The sequence below is a fragment of the Camelus bactrianus genome, unplaced genomic scaffold (assembly GCF_048773025.1).
Source record: "Camelus bactrianus isolate YW-2024 breed Bactrian camel unplaced genomic scaffold, ASM4877302v1 HiC_scaffold_6, whole genome shotgun sequence".
Lineage (NCBI taxonomy): Eukaryota > Metazoa > Chordata > Mammalia > Artiodactyla > Camelidae > Camelus > Camelus bactrianus.
In genome coordinates, this window is record NW_027413978.1 from 12,501 (window position 1) to 23,150 (window position 10,650).

At 55.2% G+C, this 10,650-nt stretch overlaps 1 protein-coding gene, 1 long non-coding RNA gene and 1 other non-coding gene across 7 annotated transcripts in view; 1 reads left to right on the top strand and 2 right to left on the bottom strand.

The window, feature by feature from the left end:
* Positions 1 to 4,206, top strand: part of LOC141577035 (uncharacterized) — a 7,311-nt gene extending 3,105 nt beyond the window's left edge. The window contains exons 2-4 of one of the 4 annotated variants that reach the window (XM_074360305.1): positions 1,075 to 1,159; positions 1,411 to 2,202; positions 2,493 to 4,206. In XM_074360305.1, coding sequence (XP_074216406.1) covers positions 1,075 to 1,159; positions 1,411 to 2,181 — 856 coding nt within the window. In that variant the 3' untranslated portion in view covers positions 2,182 to 2,202; positions 2,493 to 4,206. Of the gene's footprint in view, positions 1,160 to 1,410; positions 2,203 to 2,492 lie in introns of all 4 variants that reach the window. The other 3 variants (XR_012505467.1, XR_012505466.1, XR_012505468.1) reach the window with 3 other exon arrangements.
* An 828-nt stretch (positions 4,207 to 5,034) lies between these two features.
* Positions 5,035 to 9,810, bottom strand: LOC141577036 (uncharacterized). Of its 2 annotated transcripts, none has more exons than XR_012505469.1 (3): positions 8,069 to 9,810; positions 6,905 to 7,062; positions 5,035 to 6,516 (listed from the first exon to the last, which is right to left on the bottom strand). It is a non-coding gene; the product is annotated as an uncharacterized LOC141577036 (long non-coding RNA). The 2 variants fall into 2 exon arrangements; XR_012505470.1 differs by lacking the exon at positions 5,035 to 6,516 and adding an exon at positions 6,559 to 6,763.
* LOC141577038 (U6 spliceosomal RNA) lies at positions 8,134 to 8,242 on the bottom strand. Its single transcript, XR_012505472.1, has one exon. It is a non-coding gene; the product is annotated as a U6 spliceosomal RNA (small nuclear RNA).
* Positions 9,811 to 10,650: the final 840 nt, after the last annotated feature.

Sequence of the window (10,650 nt, forward strand, 5' to 3'; positions counted from 1 at the left end):
AAGGAAACGAAAAAAAAAAAAAAAAAGAGGAAAAAAAAAAAAAGGATGTGTTCTCCTGGAGACGGTGCGCTCTTAACGGTTTCACCGAGAAGTCTTTCTGTCGTCGCCCTGTTTCGTGAACTCAGCTTGCTTTTTCCGCGGGCCCTCTGTCGGCGCCCTCGTCTGTGCTGCCCTCGGTGCCTGTGGGCAAGTAGATCGCGCCCCCTCCTGGCACCGCGTTCGGATGCTGCGTTCCTGCCGGGAAGGAGGGAGGGTGGCTGGCCGCCTGCCCTCTCCCGGCGCCGGTCGCTCCGCTGCTCTGTGCGGCTGTGTGCTCCGCCTCGGGTCGGCGCTCCTCTCCGTAGGTGGGCTCGGGGAAGACCGTGGAACCGCCCCGCCCCTGCTGCATTCCAAAACTCGGCTCCTTCTTAGTCTTGGTGGCGCGAGTTCTCTGAGGTACCGGGGCAGATATATAATATCTGCCTCAGGCTGAAAACGAGTCTCAGTCCTGCCTAGGAGGTTGCAGAGCCCACGGGTGCGGATTCGAGTCTCGGCCCCGCCCCCGCTCCCGCCCCCGCCCGCGCGCTGCGCGCCGCGCGCCAGGGGCTATGGCGGCTGTGGCTGCGCCCCGCCTCTCTTCTCGCGAGAAGGGCCGGTGATGGCGCCGCGGGTCTGAGGAGATGGAGGCTACGGCGCCCCTCCCCCCAGGGCACACCGGCCGTGTTGCTTTGCCTTTCTTTCCCCGTAATGGACGGGTTGGGGGGGCGGGTTGTTCTGCTCTGTATCCCCTCCCGGCCACGGCGCGTGGTGCCGCCGACACGGTCCTCTGCCCGGCTCGTGCGGCCTGTCCCGGCCCCCGGCTGCCGGCCTGCGACTCGGGCTGGGTGTCGCGGGGACCCTCTGTGCCCGTTTCACTTGGATCGGTCGGTCAAGGGGCGCTCCGGGCAGATCAGAGACTCGGAGGCTCCCCCACCGTCCCGTCGGCCTCTCCGTGGGAGAGGGGGAGGTTTGGCGAACGAGCCCTATTCCTCCTCTGCCGGTCCCTCCCGCACTGTTTTGCTTTTGACTCTTTCTTTTCTCCTTTTCTCCTACCAGATTTTGGGCGTCTTTGTCTTTCGAAGAGGGCGGTGTTCTGTCGGAGTTCCGCAGGTGGTCTGATTGGCCGAGTGGGTCCGTCGATGTGAGTTTTGGTGTATTTGTGGGAGAGGGTGAGCTACGAGCGTCCTTCTACTCCGCCGTCTTGCTTCTTCTCGGGTTATTTTTGAAGAGTAGGTGCTGGGGATTGAACCCTGGACCTTTATTTTTTGCATGCTAAGCATGGGCTGTACTGCCTGATCTCTAGACCCTCCCCACCGCAACCCCCCCCTTTCCCACCGCCTCCATAGTACTCGATGAATCTCCTACCTAGATATCTATGCTTCCTTGGAATAGGGCCGTCGTTTTCTTCATCGGATTGATGCACGTCTGTGGATTCGTCTCGTTTCTCTCCACTGCGGTGGGTGGCATCGGGGCGTGGGGTGGGGTGGAGTGCCGTGGGCTGGGAACAGTTCTTCACGTGTAGAGGTGGAGCGGAGCGATGAGGATGGTGACTGTTTCCCCGAGTGCTCGCGCCGGGTGATGGAGGCCTGTGGTCTGACTTGGAAGAGGACTCGGGTGACCAGAACAGAGCCCGTGTGGGGTCGTTGTGGAGGGAGGAACTCCACCCCCCCCCCCCCAGCCCCAGCCAAGGCACTCGTACCTCATCGAGGGACGGTCGGCCGAAAACAAACGAAAGCTGTCAGAGGTTTGGGGGTGGGGGTGAAGGTGTGTGTCTGTGTGTGTGTGTGTGTGTGTGTGTGTGTGTGTGTGTGTGTGTGTGTGTCTGTGTCTGTGTCTGTGTGTCTGTGTGTCTGTGTGTGGTGTGTGTGGTGTGTGTGTGTGGTGTGTGTGGTGTGTGTGTGTGTGTGTGTGTCCCCGTTCCCCGTACCACGGTCTCTGGTCGAGGCCCCCCCGAGCGGAGAAACGCACGCCAGGTTGTCCGGCCGCGTGTCCCTGCCACCCAGAGATCCCGAACCGTCCCGCTCGCTCCCCTGCCATGTGCCATGTGCCACCTGCCTGTCGGCCGGGCGCTATTTTAGACCCTGCGAAGAAGTCGACCGGACGGACGGGCCGGGCCGGGCCGGGCCGGGCCGGGCCGGGCTGAGCCGAGCCGAGCCGATCTGAGCCGAGCCCGTCCAGGCTGGGGTGGGTGGTGCTGGGTTCAGAGGAGTGGGGTACAAGCGGGAGGCGGGCGTCGATGGAGGGGAGGGGGAGGGGGAGGGGGAAGGGAGAGGAAAGGGGAGGGGAGGGGGAGCAGGGATGACGATGGTCTGGGGCTTGGCTTGTGGGGTGGGGGTGGGAGGGATGGTAGCCATCCTATGACTTTCTCTCCCTACCCCGCCTTTTGCAAGTCTGTTCGAGTGACAAGGTGGTGCTGGTTTCTGGCTGGTGCACACCATAGTGATTCTGTTCTTCTTTTTCCTGGTCTTTTTCAGGAACCCTCGTCCCGAGGGACTGAATCTAGTGCCCTGTGCTGCGCGGTACGACCTAGGGGTCGAATCTGCCAGGAGAGGACTTACAAGGATTTGGAGGATCCTGGAAAACTGCTACCATCCAGAATCCTACATGGATGTTCAAGATCTTGTGGATGGACGGACGGACGGACGGAAGACGGATCGAATGGAGGCCCCGCCCCATCCCCTGGACCCCTAGGCCCAGGAGGATCGTGATGGGTCTGGAAAGGACTCTTCCGACGAGGGTCTCGGGATGGACTTTCTCGGTCCGCGGAAGGTGTTTCTGCACAAAGAGGAAGAGAGGGGCGTTCTCGGCCAGAGAGCCCGAACCGCCTCCTTTCAGGGATCCGCTCCAGTCAGGGTTGGGGTCGGGGTCAGAACGCAGCCACCGACAGCTCCCCTCCCTCGTCTTGGCTCTCCAACTTGGGAAACCCTCCTCCCTGCCCCCTCACCCATCTTCTCGTCAGCCGGCCTCCAGCTTCCCCGTGCCAACCACCTCTCTCATGCTGCCGGACTTTCCTCCTCCTTGGGCTGCCAGGAAGCTCTCCCGCTCCTCCACGTGCTTTGGCTTGGAATCCCTGACAAACACAAGCGGTGCTGGTGGGCGGGGCCGCGGGCCGTGGCAGAAGGACTCCCTTCATCTTATGGGAGCGATTTTTATCTCCATAGAGGTGGCGATTGAGAAAACACATAAAATCACTCAGAAGAATACCCATGTGTAGTGTCCCTGACCTAGATCCGTGTCTGTCTGTCTGTCTGTCTGTCTCTCTCTCTCTCTCTGCCTCTCTCTCCATTTCGCTATTCTGTGTGTGTGTGTGTGTGTGCGCGCGCGCGCGCATGCGTGTCTGTCTGTCTCCCTTGTCTCTCTTTCCTCTCCTCTCCCCTCCTCTCCTCTTCCCTGTTCTCCCCCCTTCCCCCTCACCCCTCCACTCCTCTCTTCTCCCCTCCACTCCTCTCCTCTCCCTCTTCTCCTCTCCCCTCGCCTCTTCTCATTTCCCCTCCCCTCCCCTCTTTTCCCTCCTCTCCTTTCCTGTCCTCTCCCCTTTTATCCCTCCTCTCCTCTGCTCTCTCTCTCTCTCTCTCTCTCTCTCTCTCTCTCTCTCCCCCCTTCACTTCCCTCCCTCCTCCCTACCCCCCCAACCCCTACCTTCACAGGGCCTCATAGATTGCAATCGGTTTCCATGAAATGTGATGAAGAGGGAATGAATTTTAGAATGATATCCCCATGCCATCGAATCCTTCTTCCCCAGGGATAGCGACTTATTTGTGGTCGTGTTTGTTTTTGTTTTTCTTGTTGTTGTTTTGGGGCGCATCGAGGGCGCAGGAGGCGTTGGGAGTGAGGGTGATGTTTCTCTTTCTGTCTGTCTCCTCCTTAGGAAGGATTTTAAGAGGAGGGAGGACCCACAGAAATCTACCATCTTGTCTCGTACTGCAGCTGTGTTTGAGCTTCCTATACGATCTGGGCGGAACACTCCCCACCCTCACCTCAAGCCGCCATTGCCGCCCCCTCAGCCCCCCTGCACCCCCGTCCAGTCCCACACTTGGGGCGGTGGTTGGGCATAGGGGGATGTTGGCGGGGTGGTGGTTGGTGGGGGGTGGGGTGGTGGAGGAAACCAGAAAACAGACCACTGTGGCACGTGGGTGACTGGGGCTTCAGGGTGAAGGAGGATGAATAAAATGGCCGGAATTAGGCTAACGGATTGCTTCTTCTTTTTTTGGCGGGGGGGGGAGGGGAGGATCATTAGGTCATTCATTCATTCATTTGCTGGGGGGGGGGGGTGTCATTCGGTTTCTTATGCTCGCCCTGAAAACGGTCAACTGTCCTGACTGACTGGTTGCTGCTCACGGTTCCAGGCCTGTTGTTGAAACTGGAAGCTATCGATCTTACTGTTTCTACTGTATTTCACTCATTGAAAGTCATCATCATGCTGGGTCTCTGAGTCTTTCTCCGAGGAGAAGGTCGGTCACGGGACTAGTGACCTGACAAAATAGCCTGAGTGACCAAGAAGGCCACACCTTGAGTGCTTATGAGATAACGAGATCTAACCACCAGCCTCTATAGAATGGGTCACCTGGAGGCATCGTGACACCATTCTGAGTCTTCTGATGAGAAAACGATTCTGTGGATGGTGATCGATGCCCGATTGTTTGAGCTATGGCTCTAGAACCACCCCACCCACTCCATCCCCAAGGTGGGTACACAGTTTTGAAGACGCTAGCCTGCTGTGAATCCCCTTTGCCCGGCAGAGCGATAAAATGGCCTCTTTGCTTCTAAGCTCCAAGACCTTGTCTCTGGATTCTTGGGCTCGTCGGGGACGGGGGCCGAACTTTTGGCAACAAGCGTGCTTCAGAAACAGCGGATGCCCGAGAAGGACACTCTGCCTCTCCCTCTTCTTCCGGGCCTGAAATGGGGAGGAAAAAAAAATCGCTTCCCCTGGAAGCCGGAGTCCGGAGCCCGCCATCCGGAGGGACTTCTGGCTTGGCCTTCTCCTGGGGTGGGGGGGAGGGCACGCCACTGCACGTGTTCTTTGTCAACTCCCTGTTTCTCTCTTCTCGAGTTATCTCTTTGGGACGGCTCCCACACTGGGTGAAAACAGACAGACTGGCTGGTATGTCTCCCTACCCCACCCTTCGCCCCCAAATGACTGATCTCCTGTCCCATCAGAATCACCACTTGTTTTCCAACGTGGCTTTCTTGGATCCTGGAGGACTTGTAAAGGAAAAGCCCAGCTGGGCTAACAAGCTAAAGTCACAAATCTAAGTGTGATAAGTGTCCGTTTACTGATCTAAGTTCTGCTGGGCTAACTCGTAAATCTGAAGTTTAGTGTCAGTTTACTGGGCTAACAAGCTAACTCGTAAATCCAAGCTCAACAAGTGTCAGTAACGTGATCTGTTCCAAATTGATAAGCTCCAGTGTACTGATCCTTTGCTTTTTGTTGTTTGAGCCTTATTGGCGAATAGACCCATATTTGTAATTAACCCTATGAAACCTCATGTGCACGTCTTGGAGGTGCTCAGAGCTTCGGAGCAGAAGCCCCTCTGAGCCCGCCGGCGTAATAAATCTGAGTACTCCAACCCTCCGAGTGGTGCTTGTTTCTTGGCTGGCCTGTCATTTCCGTAACAGACTGATATCAACTTAGAGCCAAGATGGGCGCAGAACTGAAGGAGCTTCTCGGCTGGCCTAAGAAGCCTGTCGTCGTGATGTGGGAGGCATTCTTTACGAGGGACCTATCTGATTAAGTGCTTGACCGCCTTTTGGACTTTGAACCAACTTGGAGATAGGAACTAGGATGAGAGGGCACCCGAAATAGCTCAGCAAACTCTTCTCCATCCTTAGAAGACAGACAGACAGACAGACAGACAGACAGACAGAGTGTGTGTGTGTGTGTGTGTGTGTGTGTGTGTGTGTGCGCAGCGCGCGCGCGTGTTTGTGCGCGTGCGGGGGTGTGGGAGAGGGAGGAGATGACGTCAGCGTACTGGACACTGTTTCAGTGACATGGGGAGTGCTGTCAACTAGGAAGGAACGTCATGTATTCTTCAGCCTTGTGTCTGTACAGGTGGGTACACTCAGGGTTCCAGAAAGGATGGGATATTCCTGGCAGTCGTCTACTGCCCTGGCATCGAGGGCTGGCTGGCTGGCTGGCTGTCATCCAAAGTGGAGGCTCTCGTGAAAGGGACAGAACCGAGTCCCAAGGAGATGCCTCCTTCACTGACTTTCATGCAAACACAGTGGACCACAGCCTCCGGAAAGAGGGTGGGTGGCACACGTGGCCCCAGTCTGTTCTGTCCATTCGGCAAATGGCCTGGGTTAGGGGAAACCCAGCATGGCGACCATCCGACAGGCCGACCCACCGACCCACGGACGTGCTCGGTTTCTCCCAGCTCCCTGGATGACCTCCCCCACCCACCCCCACCCCACCCGCATTCCTTCACCCACCGTGGTGTCTGGTGTCAGGGCACTTGGAAGATGACTCCCATTGTTCAATAGACAGGGGCAGGAAGATTCCTATAGGACCGCAAAAACAGTCAACTGGCCATACACACATACATACATACGTACAAACGTTTTGTCCCCAGAGGCCTCAGACCTCCTCTCTCTGGACCCGCTGAACCCCAGTAACTGGCCCCCATTCAACTGCCACATAGTAGGGGTCATCCAGACGTTCTTGGGATGGTAGGTATGACTTCCAAAGGGGTTGAAGCCTTCCTTCCCCCGCTGCAAGCCTGATGCCATCAGCATGGCCAGGACACTGCTACAAACAAACAAACAAACAAACAAACAAACAAACAAACAAACACACACACACCACCACCACCACCACCACCACCAACAACAACAACAACAACGACGACAACAAAAGACAAACACATGCGTATGTGACTTGGGGACATACTTTCCGCAGCCTCCAGGGACGAAGGCACTCGCTTCGCTGGGTAAATCCTACGAGGCTTCACTAAAGCGCTTGCCAACTTACTTCTCAGAAGGATCGATCTCTGCCCCCATCACCCGCCATCATCAGGCAAGGTCGTCAGAATCCATGGGAGATATAGACTAGAAGAAGAAGTAGAGGAAGGAGGAGGAGGAGGTGGAGGAGGAGAATCAGTGACATGAGGTGTGTACGACTTCTTGTCTCCAAGAGGATTGAGTTTTAAATTTTTTTCTTTTCAGATACAAGGGAAAATAAACTTTTGTTTTTTCCCCTTCCTTCCCTTTTAGAGGCGGACACCCACATGGTAAATATCATACCTCTGTCAGCAGAATGGAACCCTTTCTCTTTTTCTCCCTCCCTGACCCTTCTGGGATTCAGAAATCCTCCGTGAGGATTTTTCTATTCTTGGCAGCAGAGTTATTAGCATCATTGACTTGGAGGCAAAAACTTAGGTTTCCATTAAACTGGGATAGACATGCATGGATAAGAGATACTAGTGCTACTCGTTTTCCTTAGGGTTCCCCTGTGTCTGTGGTGTGTGTGTGTGTGTGTGTGTGTGTGTGTGTGTGTGTGTGTGTGTGTGTGTGTGTGTGTGTCTGTGTGTCTGTGTCTGTGTGTCTGTGTGTCTGTGTCTGTGTCTGTGTCTGTCTGTCTGCCTGCCTGCCTGCCTGCCTGCCTGCCTGCCTGCCTGCCTGTTTATTGTAGGAACTCTCTGTCAATGGAAGTATAGTTGACTTACAATGTTGTGTTCATTTATGACGTACGGCATAGTGATTCACTTATTCACACACACACACACACACACACACACACACACACACACACACACACACACACGTATACTTTTTCAGGATAGGTTATTACAAGCTATTGAACATAGTTCCCTGTGCTAGACAGTAGGACCTACTTGTGTACCTAGTTTGTATAGGGTGGTTTATATCTGCTAATCCCAAACTCCTGATTTATCCCTCTGCCCTCCCCCATTCCTCCACCCTACCCTGTCCCCTGTGTTAACCATCGGTTTCTTTTCCATGTCTGCGAGTCCAGTCTGTTTCTGGTTTGTAAATAGGTTCCTTGGAGTCTTTTTAAAATGGAGTTATTTATGTATGGATGGGTGTCTTGACTTACTTTCAGATCCCACCTAGAAGTGATGGCATAGGATATCTGTCTTCCTCTGGGTGACTGACATCACTAAAGCTACGGAACTCTTCACGTATGTGCGTGTGTCGTCCACGTTCAGGGGCCGTGCTGATCTTCTCTGGATGGTTCCCGTGTTAGTCGATGTGCTGTGGCAGCAAGCGCTTGCCTTAGGGTTTTTGTCTCAACCTGAAAGCCGGCCCGGAGACTGAAGGTCTTCTAGTTGCCTCCACTATCTGCCTAGGACCATCTCCACGAACGTTTCCCATTTTCTCTCACCCTTTTGTCTTGGCATCATTGAGTACTAAAATGCTCCGTCTCCTGAAGCCCTGCAGACTGAAGCTGGACAACGGGAGGTAAACGTCAGAGAAATGGCCACAACAGCTCCTGTGGAAACCATCCTAGGGCCTGTTTTTGGAGGAGCCGCTCAGAGAGTTGAGCCGAACACCCCAGGACATCATCAGAGGCATTTCAAACTGCTCGAGCCATTTCGATGACCCCGATGTGTGGAAATCTCCTACTAGACTGACCCCCTACTCCCGGCCCTGAATCTGGTTTCTCATCTGCTCCAATGATTAACTTTTGTGCTGTACTTTGGTTTTCCACACAAGTGCCTCTTAGGCGATACCTGACTGCTTGCTCCCTAGGCCTAGCTTCAGAAGCCCATCGACACCACCGCCTCCTGAGACGAGATACTACAACTGTTTCCTTGAACAGACCTGTTCTCAGAACTAAGAAACTGGGTCCATGAAACGCAGGCCCTCTAGGAAACTATTCCCTCCCTCCTGCCCCCACACCACACGCACGCATGCACGCTCAGACGCACGCACGCACGCACGCACGCACGCATGGACGCACATGCACAGTCAACAGCCCAGCTTTTAATGTGTAAAACTTCCAGGGAAGTTACAGAATAGGGAAATGTTGGGGTCCAGAGTAGGCTGCCCCAAAATGTGCCCGATGGACTATGCTGAATGAAAGGGACTTCACAACTGGCCAAGGGGGAGGGTATAGGTCAGTGGTAGAGTGTGTGCTTAGCAAGCAAGCACAAGGTCCTGGGTTTAATCCCCAGTACCTCCGGTCAAAAATAAATACATAAAATCGAATTCCTCTCCCCGCCCCCCCCCCCCCAAAGTATACACTGCTGTATGTCAACTCTGTCTCAATAAAACTGGAAGAAAAAAAGGAAAAAAAAATGATTTAACAAAAGAAGGAAAGAAACAAACAAAGAACTGCCCGAGGCAAGAGGAACACTCTGGCCCTCCTTTCTGCCTCCCTGGAAGCAGGGGAAAAAGAATTTTGTTTTTTTAAAGTCTCCCATCCCAGAGGAATCTATCAAGTCAGAGGTCTGCTTCCATGCCCTTCCATGATTCTCAAACGGTGTAGTGGGGTTTACCCAGATTAGGAAAAGGAGGGGACTCCTTTGGCCTGAGACCAGGCGAGATTCTCCCCCTCCCTCCCGCCTCCCTCCGTGCAGTTGGGACGGGGTGGCCTAAGGGTGGGGAAATTGAAACCAAAGAACAAAAGCCGTTCAACAGAGAGGAGCCGGAGGCCAAGTCAAAGGCTCTGACCTGAGCACAGAGCTTTCTGCATTTGAATGAAGCGATTGAACGAGGCCCTGCCGAATGGATCCTCCTGACGTCCCCGCCCCCGCTTCCAGGAGACAGTCAGTCGATTTGGGACCGATCGGTGGAGAAGGCCTGTGAGGCGGCGGCGGCGGCGGTGGCGGCGGCGGCGGCGGAAGCAGCGGCGGGGGCGGGGGGGGGGGGGTGGTGCGCGGGCGGGGGCGGGACCAACGGTCGCTCCAACTCTGCCTGCCTGCCTGCCTGCCTGCCTGCCTGCCTGCCTGCCTGCCTGCCTGCCTGCGGGGCTGAGGCCTGAGGGCCACGCTGGTTCCTGCCACTCAGGGAAACTTCTGCGGGTGTTGCCGAAAGATCGCCCTCCCCGACCCCGTCCCTGACGAGCCAAATAACCCAGAGACAGGGTCTTAGAGTTTAGAAGAAAAGAGGCAGCTTGATTGCTTTGCTGGGCAAAGGGGACTCACAGCAGGCTAGTGCCCTCCAAACTGTGAACCCGTCTTGGGGTTGGGGTTTCATGCTTCTGTGGACGAACAGGTTGGAGCATGAAAGGGAATCACAACAGGCGGGAGCACAAAAGGTGCTCATGATCAACAAGGGTCTCTGATGAAACTTGCTCCTAAATCTGGATGAGTGTCTGATAACATGGGACCTCCTGGTGGTCTAGTAGGTCATCAGCCCGTGACCTTCTTTATCTGGTCAGACTCACCCGGCGGCACCAGCGCCACGGAGGAACTCGGGGTGGGGGGTGGGGGGTGGGAGGGGGCTGGTCGTTCTCCTGAGCTTATCCTCCCGTGACTCCCTTCCTGGGGAAAGACTCAGACGCCAAACATGATTGTCAAGTTGAACGATCAGAGGAAGGTCAAATCAAACAGTTAGAATCGACAACTTTAGCTGTTTTTAACAGTGGGCCTGGAGCTGGGAGCGGTGTCTGGTCAGTCGAGTTTGCTGATCGTTCTAAAAGCAAGCAGTAAGCATAAAGCCAAAAATTGGCTT